Raw genomic sequence first — 23,582 nt, 5'->3', positions numbered from 1 at the left:
AGCTATTAAATTTTTATAAGACGTATAATAAACAATGACAGCGCAGAGGTTTAAATTTATTAGGAAACAAAAATCAATTCCCATTTAATATTCATTTAAGTTGCTAACAAATAATTCAAATATTTGAACAATTAATTTACGTGTGAACACCATCAACAACAAAAAATTATTAAGATAAAACTTATACATACATACTAGTCGTAATAATAATGAAAAAATAAAGAAGTGAGAGAGTAAAGTTGACAGACCATATGATACCCTACGTCAATCATTAGTATATTGAAAATATACTTTATGTTTTAAATTCAACATGGGTGTTTTATTACCGATGTTGAATTTTACCTTAATTCCGATATGTTTAAACAATTTATTGATGAAAATCTTAAGAGTATTATCATGTTGGATTTATATTGAGAGATTTATTTGTACCATCACAATTATGGACCTGGACGGCCACTTAATTAAGTGATTCTGGTGAGATCAATTTGTTTATACGTTATATACAAACTCACCTTATTAGGGTATAAAATGAAACCGATGATAACAGTTGAATTTTACAAATTATCAATAAATGATGGTTCAACTGAACAGTTGGCTGTTAGTTTGGATTGTTGCAAGAGATACATAAATCTCTAAATGGTAGCACAGTGTGGTACCCCCTAAAAATATTCACACATTTACATTATTGTTTACTGATATGCATACCAGGAGTATGAAGACTGAGTCACTTCAACATCAAAAATCGATACAAGTCATTCACATTAATTTATATTATATGGAAATATATGTATGTATAAATACTCATAAACTAGACATGTCAATATTGGATATTTGGTTGAATAAAGTCGATCTTAATTTCGATATAAAGGAACTGCATAAGATTATGAGGTGCTCTCTCTTGGATACGCTTCATGTATCCAAGAGATATCATCTTGCATTGACAAAGTTCTACAGTTAAAACAAAAAGTCTATTTTTTTAACTTTTTCAAATTAAGAAAAGTCGGGTTTTGAACTTTATTTAATATCGACTTTTTCGTATTTTTTCTTTTTAATTTTTGAGTTTTAACTTTTATCGACTTTCTTCACTACAATAAAAATTGTAAATTATTTAATTGATTTTTTCAGTCTTAGATTTTAGATTGTTTAAGATGTTATGTATTATTACAACTATTTCCGACTTTTTGACTTACAAAAATGGTCGACTTTGACTTTTTGTGATGTATAATCACATACTCCTGGTGTTATTCGACTCATGCTTACTCTATACAAATCAATGTGGTTCGTTATAAGTTCCCTTTGATATTCTAGCCCGATAGAAAGCATATGGGTTTGGCTGGTTGGCCAGTAGAGTGTGCAGTAGACAATTTTTTGTAGGTTTTAGAATATCACCCCTATCGCCAATCAACATTTCACGTGAAATATATGTATTCCATTTTCACCTTTTTCGATCACTAACTTTTTTGTCGTGAAAAAAATCCCTTTTTGTGAAATATGTTGATGGAATTTTGTAAACATTGAACAGCTGTTGCATACAAAATCAACTATTGTGAATGAATTGTTCACAACAAGTTCAATTTTTTCTTCGAGGGGAATGAAAATTTCAAGGGAACAAAAATTTCACCTCTATTGGCGATAGGGGTGTACATGTACCTCAAAATGCACTAAACGTTATTTTTTTCCAGCAATGGACACAAAAAAAGGAAATTTTTTAAACCCATTTCCAAAAAATTCAATAACCTTTTTATGACAATTTGTACGAATTCACAAATCCTTGCGCTTTGGGTTCCATTTTTCATCGCCAGTAAGAATTCGATGCAATTTTAACAAAATATGTGTATTGGTCTGAAATATTTGTTATTTCAAATTTTTAAATTTTATCCAAATGCAATCTAGACCAAGAATGTGGCAAATTTTGGTCCTAAGACAACGAAAATCCTTGGGGATAATCCATAAACTATTCTAAAGATAGAGAAAACTATTCTAAAGATAGAGTCATGACGTTCATTGAAAACTTTACATTTATAATTGTAATTAAATAACTCAGATCCACGTCTTAATATTAAGTATCTACACAGTCGATTTTATTTTTCAGTTACGAACAATGATCAACTTAATTTGTTTGCTTGAATGATCGAACATACCTAAAGATCTCTACTATGTACGTATGTGTGAGAGAGTTTAAATGTTTTGTTACTTTGTGTTAAAACCGTCACTATTTTATAGATTTATTTGTTTGTTTGTTTATCGACTCTTAATAAATATGTATCTACATTAGATGGTATTTATAAGGTGGAAAGTTGAGGAGCAATGGTACAAAATATAAAAAGAGTTTATTTACCATGATCATTTTCATAGAAATCATATTTTGTTTACTAATTTAGTTAAGTGATAATTTTAATAATATTTTTTTCTTGAATTTCCTAACAATACTCTTTTATTGTTAATTGTATGGGAATTTTTAAATCGATTTTGATTTATGAACAATTGTTATTTACTGAAGGTATTAGATATAAAATTGAATTTGCTGTGAACCATTTATTAATTTCTCATTTAAATATTCGAAATAGCATTAGTATGTGTTTGTGTGTGGTAATAGATGGGAATTTTTAATCGAATAATATAACTATCTGTTTTATTGTTAATTGTTTAATATATTTATGTTTAAAAATTACTACTATTGATTTTCATGGAAGGCTACTGAATACATTGAATATACATACATATATTTTAATAAGATCTAAGTAAAATAATTCTTATTTAAGAGAAAATAAATATTTAATAACCAAGGCAAGGATTTTTATGCACTAGGAAAATATGCACTAAAAATGTTGTCTTGTGAAATTTAAATAACATTTTAGACCATATGGTACCCTACACCAATTACGAATTTATTTAGAATATGATTTATTTTAAAGATTAGCGCATTTATGTAGAATTTGCTTTAATTCCTTTATATTTAAACAATTTTGGATGAACGATTTATTATCCGAAAGAGTGTTTATATATCTCTTTCACGTAAACGGGACACCGATTTTTTTACATTTTTCTCTATATATAGCGTAATTTTGAGTTCACAGCTACAGTAAACGGTTATTTCTAAAGAAAAATAAGTTATTTTTTTAGAATTTGATGTCACCACATGCTAAAAAGGATAATATCCTGCGATATCCTTCGAAAACACTTTTTCCATTTTTCATCAAAAAATTGTCAATACATATACGTCAAAATAAAGTGTGTGGTGAAGTCATATCCATAAAAAGTCTAGTGGTTTTGTTTTGTGCGTAAAAGGGATATAGAATCCTAATGAAATTAGTGAGAAGAAGTATGTTTCTATAACCTCTATTTATTTCGAATTTTATCGCGTGGTGTATTTTTAAGTGAATTATGGACGTTCTGAAGGATATTTTGTATGGGGGTTAGGGTTAGACAGATGTGTATGGAAGTCAAGTTATTTGTTTATAAGGACACACAGATGGACAGACTCAGAAAGTGATTCTAAGCCGATACTTTAAGGTGTGTATACAGAGGGAAAAGGAAATATACACGCCTGGTACCAAATTGACATCAAAGAGTTTATAATTTTTCAATAACATCCGTTGTCAAAGTTTATACATACATACGTACGACAGTCTATGGTGTCATCCAGTCCCCATACAAATGGACGAAAAATTGGGCGTTTGAGCTCATAATTATGTTAAATATACATATCTGCATCTCGAAAGAAAGCACAACAAAGTTATATAAGTAAGACCTCATCCCAAAATTACTCTAATATCAATTCACTTATAATCAATTATATAGCGATGAAATTCAGCATAAAAAATTGAATGTAAATAATAATAATTTTATTTTCAAAATTGAGGCGCAAAGCGTTTCACGCTTTTCAAACTTTTCGCGCTTTATAAGCTGCAAGTTACACACATCGCGTCATTGCGGTCTTTCTTTTATGTTTTTCACTGTTTTAAAAATCAAAATTGTAAGTTTTTTAATATTTTTATTCCATTGTTGAAGAAATTTATTTTATTTTAGTTTATTCTTATTCTACACAAAACAAAATACAACCCTAGATTAGCGAAGCGTCAAAAGTTGAAAGTTGCTGAACTTATCGTGGCAGACGCCTTACAAACTACAGTGTGTAACTTGTTAAATGAAAATACACTATATCAACTTTTTTGACAGAAGCCTATAACGCGCTGCCGCGTACAACGCATGTTGTGTACTTCCACCTTCACGAATTAATGTTATTTTGTTCGAATCTTCTTCGCCAGAATAAAATAAATAAATTCCAATTAAAAATGTATAAAAGAGTATTTTTAGATTTTATTCATTCACAACTCACTTCAAATTTATTTTTAAAATTGTAATTTTTACTTTATTTTGCTTGATTTTTAATTGATTAATTCTTCTTCGCATAGCGAAGTACTTTTCAAGACACATTTGACATATTTTAAAGATTGTTGTATAAAATTCTTGAAATTAAAAAATCGCGTAATTCAAGGCTTAACTGTATTTGGTTTTACGAAAATATTATTTTCGATTAGGTAGAAAACAAAATTTTAAAATTAAGTGCTAATATAAATATAAAATAAATCAAAATTTGGAATAAACATTTTTTTGATTCACCAAAAATAATTTAATATAAATTTAATAACTTGCGACGGAAGTTTTAACGAACTTAGAACTTACCATATCATCTCCAAGCTCCGAATCACGTTCATTTAAATTTGAACGCCCGGTGCAGTCCATGGTATTTAGTTGCATTAGGTGCAGAATTTTGATAGATTTATGTTAAATTATTCTTGTAAAAATAAACAAATTGGAAATTTTGAAATTCTCACACTCAATCACTTATTGACGCAATTATTATTGATGCCGCCAAACAATAGACAAAAGTATGTGCCGTACAAACAAACAAACGAACAAAATCAAATACAATTTGTATTGATCGTAACTGATATCGTAAATATATAAATGAGCGGCCGGCAGTGGCAGAGGAGAGGGGAACAGAGGTCAGTGGTGATGGATCTGTTGGCAGAGTAAACCGTTAGGCATTATGAAAACTTATATATTTTTTAATAAGAATAACACGTTAAAAAACAAATTAAATAAGATCCAAAGGGGTTTTTGTTTATTTTTCTTGTTCTTAAGTTTTATTGAGGTTTTCTTTCTCTTTTCGTCTTTTTGAAATACCGTCGGAATAAGGCGAAACAAGCAAATTGTATTTAATAATGTTGTATGAACTTTATTTTGTTGTTAATTTTTAATTTATTATTACCAATATGTACTTGTTTACACTAAAGTTGTTTTTTTTTTTTCTTCTAAAATATAGGTACACCTATTTGTTTTAATTGTTACATAGCAATAATTGTAATAATTATTATTTTTTTTTGAACTTTCACTGGTTGTTTTATATTTACACTACTTTATTATTATCTTTCAATTATTTATACGTTTCCGATTAAATTTATAGCATTATTTTATTTTACATATAATTTGTGGGTTTATTTATGGTTATAATTTTTTTGGATTATAATAAAAACAAAATTCTTTTAATCAATTCCGTACAAAACGACGCCGTTGCATGGACGACGACGATCACAAACCGAATGAGAAATAGAAGCAGACTGCAAATGAAACTAAAAAAAAAACGAACAAAAAGGCAAAAACAATTGGTTGGAATGAGAAGGGGAAAACAAGAATTTTAATTCGATTCGAATTGGAATCAAATAGAGAAATGAAACACACACATTCATTCATTCACACTCTTCTTATTCTCCTTCTAATCGGATTGGTGTTAGTGAGTACTGCTGTGTTTTTGTTGTTTAATTTTATTTTTTTAAGGTGGATGACGATTGAATTAGCGCACAAAAAGATACAAAAAATGTCGACAACTGAAAAGTTGAATAAAACTGAAAACAACAACAACAACGATAAATAACTGCTTTATATAAATTCCAATTGGATTTCAGTTACTTATTTTTTTTGTTTCTGCTATTTGTCTTGGCCCATGAATAACGTGTTTCATCATTTCCATATCGTTTCATTTGGTTTTCTGTCAACGACACACTTCGTCTGTATCAGCAGTGTAACCGTTTCAGAATTTTTGCAGCTAAATTTAACGTTTTTAATTTTGATTTACCCTGCGGGTACACCTGTAAGTAACTTGTTACAAGTTGTAATTTATATCATAATCGTAAACTTTGATCAATTGAAATTATTAGAAAACAATTACTTTTGGTGCTAGATTAATTTTTTTGATTCCAAATTGCAACATGATGTGCTTTGTACTATTTTTCGGTTACAGACACTATTTTTTTAAACCTATTGTACCAAAACTGTATTTTTAGTTTTTTTGTCAATAGGTATAAAACAAAACTATTTCGAACCGACTTCTTCAGTTAAAATCATAATTTTAAATTATTATTTCAATAAGGGAGTACATCTAAAATTGTACAAAATGAGTCATTATACTTTTCAAGACCGAATTGTACCAAAAAAAGGACAATTGTACCAATTTTACTAAGCCTGCTATGTATGTAAAAGGTGGAGCATGTACTGTGTCCCTATTAGATTCTAAAACGATCTAGCAAAGTCTTTCCATCTGTCTTTAAAAATGCGATATGGGCCCACGGGAGGAGCTAGGGGACTGATATTTACCACAAATATTATCTATTGATAAGTTTTGCTGGTATTGAAAATAGCTAAAATCGATCCACATTTGACGCAGCTTCCCTTCAGAAAATAACTTTAACGTACATACATACATAAATAGCTTAAAATTATCGGTATAATGATGAAATTTGGTTTAAATAAAAAATAATCACCCCTATCGCCAATAGAAGTGAAATTTTTGTTCCCTTGAAATTTTCATTCCCTCGAAGGGAAAATTGCAATCGTGAACTTGTTGTGAACAATTCATTCACAATAGTTGATTTTGTATGCAACAGTTCATTGTTTACCAAATTCCATCAACAATTTTCACAACATGGGTATTTTTCACGTCAAAAAAGTTAGTGAACGAAAAAGGTGAAAAGGGAACATAAAAAGGAAATGTTGATTGGCGATAGGGGTGAATAATTCTGCAAAAATAATTTGTAGTTCATGTCGCAATTTTGAAGATAATTCGATGAAATTTGGTGGCGAAATCGGTCCATAAAAAAATAAAACCCTATAACTTTTGCATTTTTGAAGATAATTTAACAAAATTTGTTATATAATCTTTTGTTGTTAATTTTTTTAAAATAGTCCATTATTACCCATATCCACCATTCAATTGGACCTGTAAATATCGCTTTTGAGCTCATAATTCCATGGCTGGAAATCGTTTCAAAACTGTAATAAGGTATTTTGAATCATTTCGGTATTGATATTTTAATGTTTTCGGTATTTAGGCTTAATTCGGTAACGGTATCTTAGCTTGCCGATATTTTGACTTATTTGGTATATGGTATTTTAACGTTATTGGTACTTTGGTTTTCTTCGGTAACGGTATTTTAGTGGTAAAGGAACTAAGCTAGATTATAGACTAGAATATACATTTATTCTAGTATATAGTGTAGCCTACAGTCTAGTCTATAATCTATTATATATTCGAGTATAAAGACTATTCTATAGTCTAGTTTAGAGCATATAGTCTAGTATATAGTCTGTAGTGATGTTTTATCGCCAATCAAAATTTCACGTCAAATATGTTCTCTTTTCACTATTTTCGTTCACTAACTTTTTTGTCGTGAAAAAATCGCCTGTTGTGAAATTTGTTGATGGCAGTTTGTAAACATTGAACAGTTATTCCATACAAAATCAACTATTGTGAATTGTTCACAACAAGTTCACGATAGAAATTTTCCCTTCGAGGGGAATTAAAATGAATGAATATAAAAATTCCAAAACAAAGTCATGTGAGATATCTTAGTAACCACCTTGATCGCCGTTAAAGCCAAGGTTACACCACCACGGTTGCTCTATACTTGGAGTACAAAAGTGCTTTTGTATAAAACAGTAATAAAAGCGATATGGCTATTCGGTATTCAGCTATGGGGAACAGCGTTCTCAACTAATGTTGAAAAATTGCAAAGAAAGCAGTCATCACTGTTAAAGACAATAACAAGTGCCTCGTGGTACGTTTGCAATAGTAATATTCATAGGGATCTCAATGTCCCCATAGTACGTGAGGAGATCAAACTATTCCTTCGATTTTTTGAAAATAAATTTTCAAAATTTATTAATATTTCAAGCATTTTACACAATTTAAATAAGCTTAAAGTACATTATTTTTTAAAATTTTCAGTCGATTTCCGTTACGGCTTTCCGTAATCCGATTGGGCTAAAATTTTACACCAGTTAGTTTTAGACTCTAATGAACAAAATGAGACCCATCATATATATATTTTTTGGGCGCCTCTAATGTTTGTACATATGTATGTATGTATATGCATTTCGAAATAATATTTCTTAAACTAAATGTATTTTAGATGCATTTAAATATTTTGATCAGTAATGTATTGAAAGCTGTTTTAAATTCAGTTAAATGCATTAAATATTAATAAATTTAAAAAATTATCCGATACAGAAAGTTTAAAAAAATCGAAAAAAATAAATGCCCTTGACAAAATATATTTTTAATATTTTGCATAAAAATTCAAAGGTTCAATCAAGTTGGGACAAATGCAATTTTTCCGATAATCCCAAAAACAGGATTATCAAAAAGTCGAATTATCGATCTCTCTAGTCATAGGCGACTGAGAAGAATCGAAACACTAGATTTTACCAGATAATCAAATTATTTAGAAGTTGTAATGAAATTGCAGTAACAACTTTATTTACATAGGAGTACACAATTATATTACCGTTAATTATAATTTGTAATTACTTATAATATATGTATAACTAGCAAGGTTGGCAACCGTTACCGCTAAGCTATCGTTACCGCTAAAATACCTTATCAAAACTACTACCATTACCGCTAAAATGCCAATATCGAAATAACCCAAAATACCAATAACGCAAAAATAACAATACTACGATAACGCTAAAATATACATACATAATTACCGAAACATGTTGGAATATCGATACCGCAAAAATACTGATGCCATTATTCTACTAAAAAATGAAATTTCCAAACAGTAAATAAAACTTCACTTAATTAATATCGTTAAAAAATCACTACAGACTATATGCTCTAAACTAGACTATAGAATAGACTTTGTACTCGACTATATGATAGATTATAGACTGTAGGCTACACTATATACTAGAATAAATGTATATTCATTACAGACTATAGTAGTGATGGTGCCAACCTGGCTAGTTATATATATATTATAAGTAATTACTAATTATAATTAACGGTAATATAATTGTGTACTCCTATTTAACTAAAGTTGTTACTGCCAATGCAATTTCATTACAACTTCTAAATAATTTGATTATCTGGTAAAATCTAGTGTTTCCATTCTTCTCAGTCGTCTGATAATCCTGTTTTTGGTATTATCGGAAAAATTGCATTTGTCCCAACTTGATTGAACCTTTGAATTTTTATGCAAAATATTAAAAATATATTTTGTTACGGGCATTTATTTTTTCGATTTTTTTAAACGTTCTGTATCGGATAATTTTTTAAATTTATTAATATTTAATTCATTTAACTGAATTTAAAACAGCTTTCAATACATTACTGATCAAAACTGAGATGCAAATATTTAAATGCATCTAAAATACATTTAATTTAAGAAATATTATTTCGAAATGCATATATATACATATCTACAAACATTAGAGGCGCCCAAAAAATATAAATATTGTTTGGATGGTGTAAAATTTTAGCCCAATCGGATTACGGAAAGCCGTGCCGGAAATCGACTGAAAATTTTTAAAAATAATGTTCTTTATGCTTATTTAAATTATGTAAAATGATTAAAATATTAATAAATTTTGAAAATTTATTTTCAAAAAATCGAAAGAATAGTTTCATCTTCTCACGTATTATGGGGACATTGAGATCCTTATGAATATTTCTATTGTGAATGTACCATGAGGCACCTGTTATTGTCCTTAACAGTGATGACTGCTTTCTTTGCATTTTTCAACATTAGTTGAGAACGCTGTTAACCATAGCTGAATACCGAATAGCCATATCGGTTTTATTACTGAATTATACAAAAGCACTTTGTACTCCAAGTATAGAGCGGACCGTGGTGGTATAACCTTGTTTTGGAATTTTTATATTCATCCCTATCACCAATAGAATGGAAATTTTTGAAATTTTAATTCCCCTCGAAGGGAAAATTTCTATCGTGAATTTCTTGTGAACAATTCACAATAATTGATTTTGTATGGAATAACTGTTCAATGTTTACAAAATGCCATCAACAAATATCACAACAGGGGAATTTTTTTCACGACATATTTGACATGAAATGTTGATTGGTGATAGGTGTGATTATTTATCTTTATAGGAGGACTATTTTCTAGTCTTAAAGTGAATATAACGTGAGTACATTTTGTTGCATTGACTTTTATTTTCCCCTTGTCCAGCCATTTTTTAAATTCGACGATGTGAGATAGGAGTTGTTCAGAAGCTATTGAAGGGTTTTCATTTATGGTTAGAAAATCGGTATCGTCCGCAAATGTAGATGTGTGAGTCTGTGCGTTCGTAGGCATATCTGCAGTATAAAAATATAAAGAGGATCACATCTTTAGATCTGATTTGAAAAGATCTTTAGATGTAAGTAATTTTAAGCAGTTTATAAACATTTTGTATATTAGTCTATCGTGTCAGACTTTATCGAAATATCTGTGAATAGCGCTGAGCGATATTGCTTGTGCTCGAAGGCCTTCCGAACAAGAGTGGTTATTCGATGTACCTGTTCGTTAGTACCGTTCTTTATTCTGGAACCAAACTGATGATCAGGAATAATGCAATTATGTACTATAAGGGTTTCCAGCAATAATTATTCAAAAAGTTTTGATAATAGATGCAACAGGCCAATAGGACGGCATTATGTCAATTGAGTAATATTTTCCATGAAGGAGGGAAATATCCAATACGTAGCATCGAGTTGAAGATTAACAAAATGATTTTTAGTGCGGAATTGGGTAGATTACTTATCATCGTGGTAGTAGTTTAATCTATACCAGGTAATTATCCTGCCTTTTATTCTGATGCGGAGTTTCATTGGGCGTGGAACCACATCATTTATAATGTTAGAAGAATTTGTATCACTTTGAGTATCCTTAAATGTTTTCTGACTCCTTTCTTTCCCATTTACCATTCTGGATGCGTATGGGTGACTATTATACAATGGGGCATTACAGATTTTCAGAGACTATCCTGTCTGTTCTGTAAATCGATTCGGTTTCAAAACCGAGAAACTTTTAAAACCTAATTTGGTGTTCTGCAAATCAAATTTTTATTTGAACGTAAAATTCAGAAAAACAATCATATTTTAAATGAAAAAGAGTTTAAGATGCCCATAGCATTTAAATTAAGTTACAATTATGTATATTAAAAACGCAAAAAACAATTATTTAATTTATGTTAATAAAATTAAAATCAAATTACTTTCGACTAGATTTGTGTACTCCGTTTTAAAACGAGAAAAATTATGAGAATTCGTTTTTAAACGAAAAATTTACTCGGATTCGGTTTACAGAACAATTTTAGTAGGGTCTAAGTTTTTAAAATAATTTCTCAAATTAGATTCCTCATTAATTTTTAAGACCATGTTTAAGGCACAAAAAAGGCCTCGTTTTCAAATTAAAATAAAACCGCTAAAATCATCGAGCAGTATTGAGTACCGAAACAAAAAGTTTTTAGTAAACGAAAGTATGTAATAGAATATTACAGCACAACGAGGAAATTAATGTTACCATTCTCTCGAATTACTGTTTTTGAGTTATGCAAGTCTTGTAGTAAATAAGCCCTATATTGTTGTATTTCCCGAATAAAAACCGGTTTATACTTGTACGAGCATTTGTTTTGATTCCACTTTGTTTCGTTAAACATTTGCACTAATATTATTTATTGTTTGGTACAACTGGCATGTGTGTTTCTTTTTCCATGTTTCGCCTCTCGTTTCTAAACATGAATTTTTGAGGTTGTATTTTTTGTTTGCGATTTATTTATACTTTTAACAACCAACTGAGTGCAGGGAAAAAATCAATTTTTGATTACCACTGGCATCTAAAAAAAACAATTTTTTACGAATTTGCTGTTTAATACCGTTCGTATTGCTTTTGTTGTTTTATTATTTAGTATTTTTCACATACAATTTGTTTGTTATAAATTAATTTTCTACTGCTCTCTTCTCTCTTAGCGCTTATCGCATGCCTGCTCTTTCTTTCCTTCATTTTTGTTTCTTCGGTACTTTTTCGATGTGTTTATCATCATTTCGTTTTATTGTTCTTGTTGTTGTATAAAATTTATTTCATAGTTGCGCAGCCAATCGGAATTCGTTATTTCGTTTGCCAGCCAGGTGGTGGTTGCGATAGTTGGTTGGTTGTTGTTGTAGCTGTTGTATCTGCTAGTTGCTTTTGATTGCGTTTCATCAATTCAAATTGGAAATTGTAATCTTTTTCATGAATATGAATAAAAAATGGATTTTGTGCTCTCGCGATTATGCGCCTCGCCCGCTTCGTACGTTTCGGTCGCCAACAGTTTTTGTTATTGTTTGTTGTACCAATCAATTTTTTTGTTTTCTTGTGTTAAGCTTAGAAATTTTGTATCTGTTGGTATGTATGTTGATAAATTCAGACATTCATACATACTACGTACATACTTATGTATGTTTGTTTGTATGCATACAGTTTTTGTTCCATGGGTTATAAAATATAAATCTATCCAACTTTGTATCTAACAGAACGCCCTTTTCTTTATTATATACTCCATGCATACATATGTTTGTATATAGTATGTATGTATGTATGTATGTACATATGCTTGTGGACATTGAATTATGCTATTCTTGTACCTTTTTTGCCTCCTTTTCAATAACATTGTTTATAAAATAATTTACAAATATAAGTATATACAATGTATCTTCTATACCTATAACTATTAATACCTATGTAACATACATATCGTCACCTGAAACGCAAATGGCATTAACTAACCAAAATTTTTTTTATATTTTATTGTTGATTCTAATGTATTGCATCAAAACAAATGTCCACACCAAAACAAAAGGCCCTATCTACAAAACATTTAAATATTAAAGGTAAAAAGTACAATTTATCCATTTTAAAATACGCCATTGTTAACTATCATAACATATGATACGTTTCACTATTAAACAATTTGTTTATTTACTACAAATAAATCTCGTTGATAGAAACAAACTTTTAAAATTAAATAGTTTTTTGCTTCTCCTGTAAAATTTTAAAAATGTTAGATAGGGCCGTTTGCGTTTTAGGTGACGATATGTATATTAGGGATACATATAACTATTGACATTTCTTGCATATATGCAAGTTGGCATAGCATAGTCGAATGGAGCATTAAAAAATGTGAGAAACTACGTTATTATTTTTTCACGATTGTTAAAAAGTTCACGCACCAAATGTCTGTCCGTTTTTTTTTTAAACTAGTTTTTCGAAGGCTCCATACATCTCGGGAGTCCAAATCTAAAATAATTCAATTAGATATCCTTTTAAGAATTTAGGTGTTTAAAACCAGTAAAATCAATCCATAAGAATCGGAAATATGGTCAAAACAAATATAATCAACAATTTTTTTTTGGTGCACGTTTTGATTGGCAATCACGTGGTGGTATGCCAAAATTTTCGACAAATTAGTTATGTCCCTAATGTACATATGTACCTATGTACATTAGACCGACTCACTTACCTTGCTTTGTTTTTAATATTTATAGAAATCTACAATACATTTTATAAATTTTTAAAGGTTATAAACTCAATGGAGAAAAATTGCGTTTTTAGTTTTTCATTTCGTGATCCTGTGTTTTTTTTTTTTTTTTTTTTTTTTTTTTTTTTGAGGGAGTTCAAAGTGTTAAGGAAGTACATTTTTCTTGGGCTGGGCGATATACATACATATGCAAGTGCCTGACAAGTTGAGACTAAAATGTTTCTTGGGTATAAGTGGGACCGTGATCACTACGTCGACTAAAGCTATAGAAACATAGATTAGTTTGTGAATATCGGAAACTGTTAGGTACTGTTAGGAGCCAAAACAAGCTTTAACGTAAGCTTACCATACGTCCTCTTTTTTAGAGGACAATCATCTATTTTAACTGGCTGTCATCTTTAAAATGTATGTCCTCTTTCTGTCATCTATTTCCATAACATGTCATCTTTAGTCATCTTAATTTTTAAAACCTTGATCTATATTGTTTTTGTAAATCAAAACAAGTTTAATTTCAAACCGGTTCACAGTGGTCCAAATGCTCAATCTAGCCCGACAAAAGTCATAACTCGCTTTTGCAAAGCTGTAGCGAAATGAAACTGCATGTTTATAGACCTCATCAATATAAACCGTTACATAAAAATGGCCAAAATCTGTTAAATGGGCGTGGCATATTTGTTGACAATTCAATGATAATAAATAATAAATATATTTTTATGCTATACTGGTTATGTTGAATGTGCTTCGCTAAACTGTAGTAGTTTCTGATAAAATTACCATTATTTTAATATTATGGGAGGCCACGACCACTACTGTTGGTCTGCCCATTTTGGTCCTAAATGGCACAATATATAGTAATGTAACTATTTTCAAGATTCTATTTCATTTAGTTTTTAATTTATACAAAATATTTTTTTCTTTATGTGGGAGGTGCCACACCCATTATTTTTGGTATTTATACCCTACACCACTATAGTGGGGAGGGTATATTGGATTTGTGCTGATGTTTGTAAAATACAAAAATATTCGTCCTAGACCTTAAAGTATACCAATCGGCTTAGAATCGTTTTCTGAGTCGATTAAGCTATGTCCGTCCGTCCGTCCGTCTGGCTGGCTGTCCATATAAACCTTGTGCGCAAGGTAATGGTCGGAATTTTCAAGATAATTGGATGAAATTTGGCACGCACGTTTTATTTGACCCAAGGACGAAGCCTATTGAAAATGGTTAAAATCGGTCCATTATTTCACCTAGCCCCCATAGAACAGAACCCCCCGAAAAGGGCTTCTAAGCTCATAATTATGTTAAATATACAGATATATATTGATAAAATACGGCACAACTAAGTTTTATAGAAGTCTTGATGACCCTGCCAAATTTCATAAAGATCGGGCCACATTTGACCCTAGCTCCCATACAAAGTCCCCTTCAGAAAATTACTTGAATGTCCCAAATTAACTTATAAACACAAATATCGCGATGAAATACAGCACAATAAAATATTATGTAAATATAAATATATTCACAAAATTTTATCTGGCTTATTTATTTATGTCCATATTTGCCCCCAGCCCCCATATAAAGCCTCTTTCAGAAAATTAGTTTTTCATCTATAAATTGCTTAAATGTATAGGAACAAGGGAATATTGAAGATAAATGCTTTATTATGAAAAATAAATCACATTTAATATTCATAACTGTTGTAGGGTATCATATGGTCGGCCACGCCCGACTATACTTTCTTACTTGATTTTATTCTAAATATTTGTACTTACAGTAAAGTTTTTCATACGAAAATCGAAGGATTTTTGCTTTTATATTTTCCAAAATACAAGAAATTTAATATTTACTTGATATGGGTGGTCCCACTATTTCTTGTCTGCCCACTTTTTCCAAATATTTTATTTCTCAGATATACGAATGCGTGCTTTTACATTGTATGGGCGTGCCACCTTCCGCCCACTTCAAATTTCATGACAAAAAGTGGGCTATAACGCCTTTCTGATATACAGAGAAGATTTATATGAAAAAAATATATTACGCAACAGCTTAAATTTTCTTATATTGACAATTTTTATTATATATATGTATCATTAAGAAATACCTATTCTTTGTAACGGACTCTTTAGACGGTAAATTATATAAAAATTGTTTGGCCAAAAACCAGCAGCTAGTTTTGGTAACATTTTAAATCTACTATTCAAAGAAGACGACAACATAAAAACCAGGGCTTAAGTCCGATAAATTCCCATTTAAAATTCCAACTTAATTTGGATATTGAACAAAACTTTCACATTTAAAACACGCCTGTAATATTTAATCTTTTCTCTAAACAAAACATTTTTAGAAAAAATATAAACAGCCATTTTTACTCAAACCCTTTTTCATATTATTTTATACCCTACACCACTATAGTGGGGTGGGTTTGTGCTGATGTTTGTAACGCATAAAAATATTGGTCCCATACCAACCTTAAAATATACCGATCGACATGTCTAGCCTCCATACAGCCTTACCTTCCGATTTAGGGTTTTTAACTCATAACTACGTCAAATATACTACTATCTCACCAAAAATTGGCACAACTAAGTTTTATATAGGCATAAATGACCGTGCCAATTTTTATAATGATCGGCCTTCGTTAGACCCCCTCTAAAAAATAACTTAAACGTCCAATAATTTACTTATGACCATTAGTATCGCGATGAAATTCAAAATAACTAACCTTTATATAAAATTACATCCCTCTTCCCAATTTGTTGAGGATCGGTGTATATTTGACTCTAACTCCCATATAAAGCCTCTTTTAGAAATTTAGTTTTTCATCAATAAATTGCTAAAATACATCGGAATTAAGGTAAAATTCAAAATAAAAGTTTCTTTATGAAAAATAAATAATTTTCGAAATATACTAAGAAAACAAAATTTACCGTTATCAGCTATGGACACTTGACAACATATTCCCATACAAAAAATTAGTTTATTAGACTTTTGTCCGCCTAGATTGAGATTTTGGACCACAGTGCGGTTACCGGTTTTTTCTGTAAGTTTGGTGGTTTCGTTTTTATTAACATTTATGTACGTTAAGAATTTTTCGATCTCACTCCTTAAATCTAAATGTAAGTTTTTATATACATACATATATTATTATTTTAATTTATTTTACATGCAGAAATTTTTCTGTAAATTATGTAAAAATGTTGAGTTCAAAAAATGTCATATATTTTCATTTTCAAAATCTGGTCGCCTTATTTAACGGTACACTCTTTAACGGAATATTTGAAATGGATTGACGTCAACAGATGTCAACATATCTTCCGGCTGCGAATAGTGACCTAATTATTACTTAAATTTATAATATTTTGATTACCGTTCAACAAATTGTATAAATTAGTGGCAACTTCTAAATTTCAACTAATTTTGAAAGGATATGGGCTTGAAAACGAGAGTACATACATATTGGAATTCTATTCTATGTAGTTGAAATATTTTAGAGTGTCTGAATAAAGTTAGATACTTAAACAACTATGCACTAGTTAATAGAGTTGAAATCGGAGAACAAACTATTATTTTAAAAAATCTTTACTCTAGTGTACTACACATACTAAGATGAAAAATGTAACTGGAAAATTAAATAAATTCTTTTTCAACAATTCATTAATTGCTACAAATATTCTTTTTTTTTTTTTTTTAATTTATAAACAATCCTTATATTCCTGTACGAATTCTATTTAACTACTCACAATAAATTTAAGCACAAACCGAACATTGATTAATTATTTCAAAGATAAATTACTGTTTGTACATAATGAGAAGGGTAAATAAGTTAAAACAAATGAAAGTTTAAGTATCAAAATACATTTGTATTCGTATAGAGTTGTGTACGAGAATGTATCTTCAAGTATATAAGAAATTAAAAATGAAACATACGATTTTACTCATGTAGGAACATATACGAATCTTAAGCGTAACTCCCTCTATACGGTTTTCCTATAATGTAAAAAATAAAATTTTTAATACCATATTGAACAAATTGTTAAAAAGAAATTTATTAGAGGAACATGCTTCTTAAAATGTGGCTTCATGTTATTTATTGGTTGTCTGAAACGGAATCATATTAAACTAGTTCTTCAAATTATGAGATAAATCAATTACACTAGTTTACAACGATTTGGCTCAGGATATAAATTATTGGGCAAATTGTGAATAATATTTTCAAAATTTTTATTTTGAATTTTTAAAAAATGTAACAAAAAAATTTACTAAAAATCTGGAAAAAATGGAAGGAAGTCTTAAATTATATATTATTGATTTTTTTGTTTGCTGATAAGGTTCCCAAAAAGGCTCAAATGCCCTAAAATCAATACATACTAGGGTGATCAATTATTCGACGTTTTTCAAATCCAGAAATAACCGATTAACCGGTTTTTCATTATGTTTAAATTTGATTAATAAAACATGGCCTAACTAGTTTTTAACAGTTTAAAAGACTATAATTTTAGATCAAGTCGTCTGATTTACATTATTTCTTTAATGTAAAAAAATTGGAAAAAAAGTGGAACACTTCTGTTAAACATAAGGAACTATGTAATTCTAGCTTATTCTAAAATCCCTATTTAGACAATTTTCATAGGCATTCCAACACTTCCATAATATTTTAGCCTCAAATTAATTATTGTAATTGGAATATAATTTAAATCATAAACTGTTATTCCAATAAACTTTACAAATAAAAATTGTTAATTAATTAGGAAAATCAAAAAAGTTTAACAAAAGCTTACCGTCAATTCCGGCCAAAAATGATATCTTTCAATTATTTAATTCTGATAAATTTTTGATGATAGAAGCTAACACTTCAAATCATGCAATTTAAATCATATTTTGATTATTGCTTAACCTTGTGACTGTTTATACATATACAAAGATTTTAGACACCTTTACATAAATGAAGGCTATGATTTTTCCTTAAAGTTTTTCTTTGTAAATAAGCACAAGTTTTGTAGTAGTCTTAGTAAGAAATCATTCCATGTGGTTATTGCGTTTTTGTGCGGTTTAATTTTTTGGATAAATTAAGTGATTGTGGCCTACTTTAAAAACTAAAAAAAACTATACAAATCCAAATTTTGAAAGATCGTAGAAAAGGAAAAGGGGCTATAAGAGGTTGGGTGAACATTGTATCTACTACTGCTATATATCAGGAGTAAGTATTATAAATTTCATCTGAACTTCCTGCAAATCTTATAACTACAGTATTTTTAATAACTTCGTCTATTACAAATGCTGAACATTTCCATATATTTCATCTTCATAAAAATAGAGAACGGGACGACAATCAATAGTATAAAATCAAATGGAGGAGGAAAGGGTCAATTATGGACTGAACTAAATAAAATTTGACAGAAGGATTTTACCGCCTATAAAACTTGTTTATGTTGATATTTATGTTTATGCTAATATTTATCACTCAGTTAAATCCTTTTTCTTAAGGATCCTTATATAGGGGATAGGGTCAATTATGTACCAATTGTCATAAACTTTGATACACATATTTATGTTCATATAAAATATGTTTGTGTCGAATTCCATTGCTAGACAGATATTTTAAAGCCAGTAATGAGTGTAAAGTATTTTTTTGAAAGGAACCTAATATGGGAGGTAGGGTCAATTATGGACCAATTCTCATAAAATTTTATAGTGAAATTTAGGTTCCTATAAAACTTGTTTGCATCGTTAATGAGCGTTGAAGTAATTATCTGAAGGGCACCTTATATGGTAGGTAGAGTCTATTATGGTCCGATTTCCAGAAAATTTGGTCGAGAGGTTAAGGTTCCTATAAATATAATTTGTGTTAAATTTCGTTGCTTGACTAGTGTTTTTAACCCAATTACCAGCATTTAAAAAGCTTATACGGGGACTAGGGTCAAATATGACCCGATGTCCGGCATACTATACCGTAAAATTTATGGGTGCAAAAAACTGACTTGTGGAAATTGCTTCATATTTAACGTATTTATGAGTATTTAAGGAGTTTTCTGGGGGGGTCACTTGTATGGGGGCTAGGCGAAATCTTCAACCGATATTGCCTTTAGACAGTACCAAACAAACCTTACCTATAAGAAACATTTGTGGAAAATTTCAGCTATTTATTTAAAGAAATAAAGAAGTTATAGATTTTTGGCGGAATTTTCCACCGTACAAAGGTGCGAAAAAAATATACTCTAGTTTCTGGACTCCAATATTTTTAAAAATTATTTTAAGTAATCTTTGAATACAAAGCAAATAAAAGTATTCGAAACCGGTTTTTAAAAAGTAAAAAACCGGGTTATTCAAAATTCGAAAAATCAACATTTAGAAAAAAACCGACACTGGTATAAGAGAAAAAAACGGGTTTAAAACCGGTTGAAATCCCAAGTCGATCACCCTAATACACACTCATCTTCAATTTTTTTACCAACACTCCTGAAGGGTGATGCAAAATTAAAACCTATCTATTTCTAAATTTTGACCCATAGGAAATAAAAAAACATAAACATAGCGCTTTCCAGGGTACATTGGCCCTTTCCAAAAATGTATAACATTTTCAATTTTTTTCTTTAATTAAAAAAACGTAACAAAAACATTACTACAAATCTGGTAAAAATTAAAAAGTGGGTTAAGAAAGTCCTAAAATTTACATTATTAAATTTTTTCTGAGTTGATTATAAGGTTCCAAAAAAGGCGAAAGCACCAAAAAAATCAATACTAATTTTCAAATATTCAAAAATATATTGTGGACTGCTTTGGACAAAAAGTGTAATATTAAACTCAAGGGAGTTCAGCGTACATGCTGCTTGGGTATAAGTGGTGCCATGTGTACTACTTCAACCATGGCTCTGGAAACCTTGCTAGATATTCTACCCATTAAAACATATTTAAGATATAAGGCGGCGCTTACAGCCGAACGGCTCTTTACTTTAGGCGAACTGGCCAATATCGTTTATAGGACAGGACATCAATGTATTCTGGACACATTAGAAGGTTATACACAATTATCGGACGTTCCTGATCGCATACCAGACACAGAATATGTCGGAAACGCTGATAGAATGTCTTGGTCAAGCGGAACATTAGAGCAAATACCAGTAGGAATCCATTGTTACACGGATGGCTCTAAATTGAGGAACAACGTGGAACTGGGGTTCTATATTGAAGACCCAGAAACAGAAATATACAACCGTTTACCTAATCATAACACAAGTTTCCAGGCAAAAGTCCGAGCAATAACGGAATGTGTAAATTGGATTAGAATAATTATGGCCCCCACAGTGCTTAATATATTTACCGACAGCCAGAAGGCAATTAGGACGATATCAGGTGATGGAATGAAATCTATTCTCCCAGAAGCAAGGTTTACATCATATGGGTACCAGGCCACTCTCGGCAATGAAAGGGCGAATGTAATAGCAGGATTATGAGCACATCTATACAAAATTGGACGTGCAGATTCAGACGAATGTAGAGCATGTGGAGAGGATAGTGAAACTCAGCAGCACTTTCTTTTACACTGTTTATTTCGTTAATTCATATTGTTTCTTTTTAGGAAAAAAAAAAATCCCACGATTTCTCGTTTCGTCATCAATATATTTCCTGTCAAATATTGTTATTATTTTTTTGTTATTGTTTATAAATATTGTGAGAGAGTGTGTTTTCGTTCGTATGTAAGTACATACGTAAATATATATATCTACATTCATATGTACATACATACGTATGTTTATGTGTATTTAATACTTTTCAATCGCAATTTCACACCTCATTCATATTTAAATTATTGTTAACAATAATTGGTATTGTTGAGCCGACAAATATCTATTTAAATATTTGGGCATAAAAACAGTTTGCTTTTGTTTTGTGTATGTGTTTAGAAAATAATAAACTTACATCCGTTAGTTTTAATTCATCATAGAAAATACTACATAGACTCATATACATACATTTCCACAACCATATACACATTTACATTATTAGTGTGGACCATAATAACCTATGTACATTCATATAGTATGTAAGTACATAAATTATAAGATACTTTAAAACGTGACTAACATAAGAACGAAAATAGATTCCTGAATAAAACAATTTTTAATCGATTTCTGACAAGGATTTATTTTTCTTGCAATATGTACTTATTAAACTAAACGTGTTGAAAAACGGTGAACTACGCTAATGCGAGAAACTAAATATATTTTCAAATGTGTAAAAAATATTTTTTAGTGTAGAGTAAAATATCAATAACGTATTTTCCATTTTAAATATGCAAAATACGATAATAGTAATCAAATAGTTGGAAATACTTCTAAGTTTGTATTAAATAAGGTAATCCACTCAAAAGTGCGGTCAAGGGTGAAATATAAAAATGTAAGTATAGATTAATGATATAACTAAAAGTTCTGGCATCATACTTATTTTAAAATAGAACAAACAGTTCGAAATATTTGTCAAAAACTATTGGTTGCATATTATCAAATACATACATACATATGTACATATAAGTAATTTTATTAAAATCATATCGAATATATGTATATGGGCAATTTCGTGTGTTTAAAATAGAACTTTGTGGTTACTTAGTAGAATTCGAGCGGAATTTCTATCAAAAATAAGCAGTGGTTTCGTTAAGCTGGAAGTCCACACTACGCGTTTTCGCGTCAAAGCATTTCGAGCTTTTCATACCTTCTTTGCATACTACGTATCAAGTTACATGCAACGCTTCTTAAGCGTAAATTTTTTGCATTATTTATAAAGAACTTCGCGATTTTTTAAGTTTTTTATTTATATTTTCACAATTTAACTCGTTTTAGTTTATTAACCCCCATTTTCACCAAGTTCAGTTATAATTTAACTTTAAGATATATTGACAGTTTTCATACAAAAATTGCCTTAGTTGAAAGAATAACTACCAGTTAAACGATAACTAGAGGTGGTGAAAATGACGGTTAAATTGATAAATACACATTAAAAATAGAATATAAATTGTCAAAATCAGCTGACATGTTCGTGCGAAGCTTATGACGCTTGCAAAAGTAGAAAGAAATAATTTTAGAATTTGATGCCACTTCAGAACAAAAAGGATAATATCTTGCGATATCCTTCGAAAACACGTTTTCCACTTTTCATCAAAAATGATCTATATACGTCAAAATAAAGTGTGTAGTTAACTCATTTTCATAAAAACTTCAGCGATTTAATTTTGTGCGTGAAAGGGTTAAAGTATATCATTCGGCTCAGAATCAATTTTGAGTCGATCGCCCGTCTGTGTGTCCATGTAAACCTTGTGCGCATTTATTCTTATTTTGTCCCAAGGACGAAGCCTATTGAAAATGGTTCAAATAGATCCCTCACAACTGTAACACCTCCCCCCCCCTATAATGCTTTTGAGCTCATAAATATGTTAAATGTTCTTGTATCTGTCCGTATCCCTCGTATATCCCTCTACCAAAATTTATAACGATAGGCCTATATTAACTCCCTGTCCCTTTAATTCCTTTTTTGAAAATCTCTTTTTTTGTCAACAAATTGTTAAAATATTTCTGAATTAAGGTAAAAATCAAATTAAACGCTTTATAATACATAAAGAAATACACATTTTTAACATAATAACATAGTAACTGGTGTAGGGTATCATATGGTCGGTCATGGCCGAACATACATTCTTACTTGTATTTATAATAAGTTAGGTTAGGT

The 23,582-nt window shown here is 29.9% G+C and overlaps 1 protein-coding gene across 3 annotated transcripts in view; it reads right to left on the bottom strand.

The window, feature by feature from the left end:
* Nucleotides 1-5,611, bottom strand: part of LOC119600036 (protein dead ringer) — a 64,493-nt gene extending 58,882 nt beyond the window's left edge. For 2 of the 3 annotated variants that reach the window (XM_037950038.1, XM_037950040.1), the window contains exon 1: nucleotides 4,687-5,611. In XM_037950038.1, coding sequence (XP_037805966.1) covers nucleotides 4,687-4,761 — 75 coding nt within the window. In that variant the 5' untranslated portion in view covers nucleotides 4,762-5,611. The remainder of the gene's footprint in view (nucleotides 1-4,686) is intronic. The other variant, XM_037950039.1, reaches the window with a different exon arrangement.
* Nucleotides 5,612-23,582: the final 17,971 nt, after the last annotated feature.

The sequence above is a fragment of the Lucilia sericata genome, unplaced genomic scaffold (assembly GCF_015586225.1).
Source record: "Lucilia sericata isolate MDLA Ls3-8-SP2 unplaced genomic scaffold, ASM1558622v1 Contig000101F_arrow, whole genome shotgun sequence".
NCBI classification, from domain to species: Eukaryota; Metazoa; Arthropoda; class Insecta; order Diptera; family Calliphoridae; genus Lucilia; species Lucilia sericata.
The sequence above is the reverse complement of the archived record's forward strand: the minus strand, read 5'-3'. Positions and strand labels throughout refer to the sequence as shown.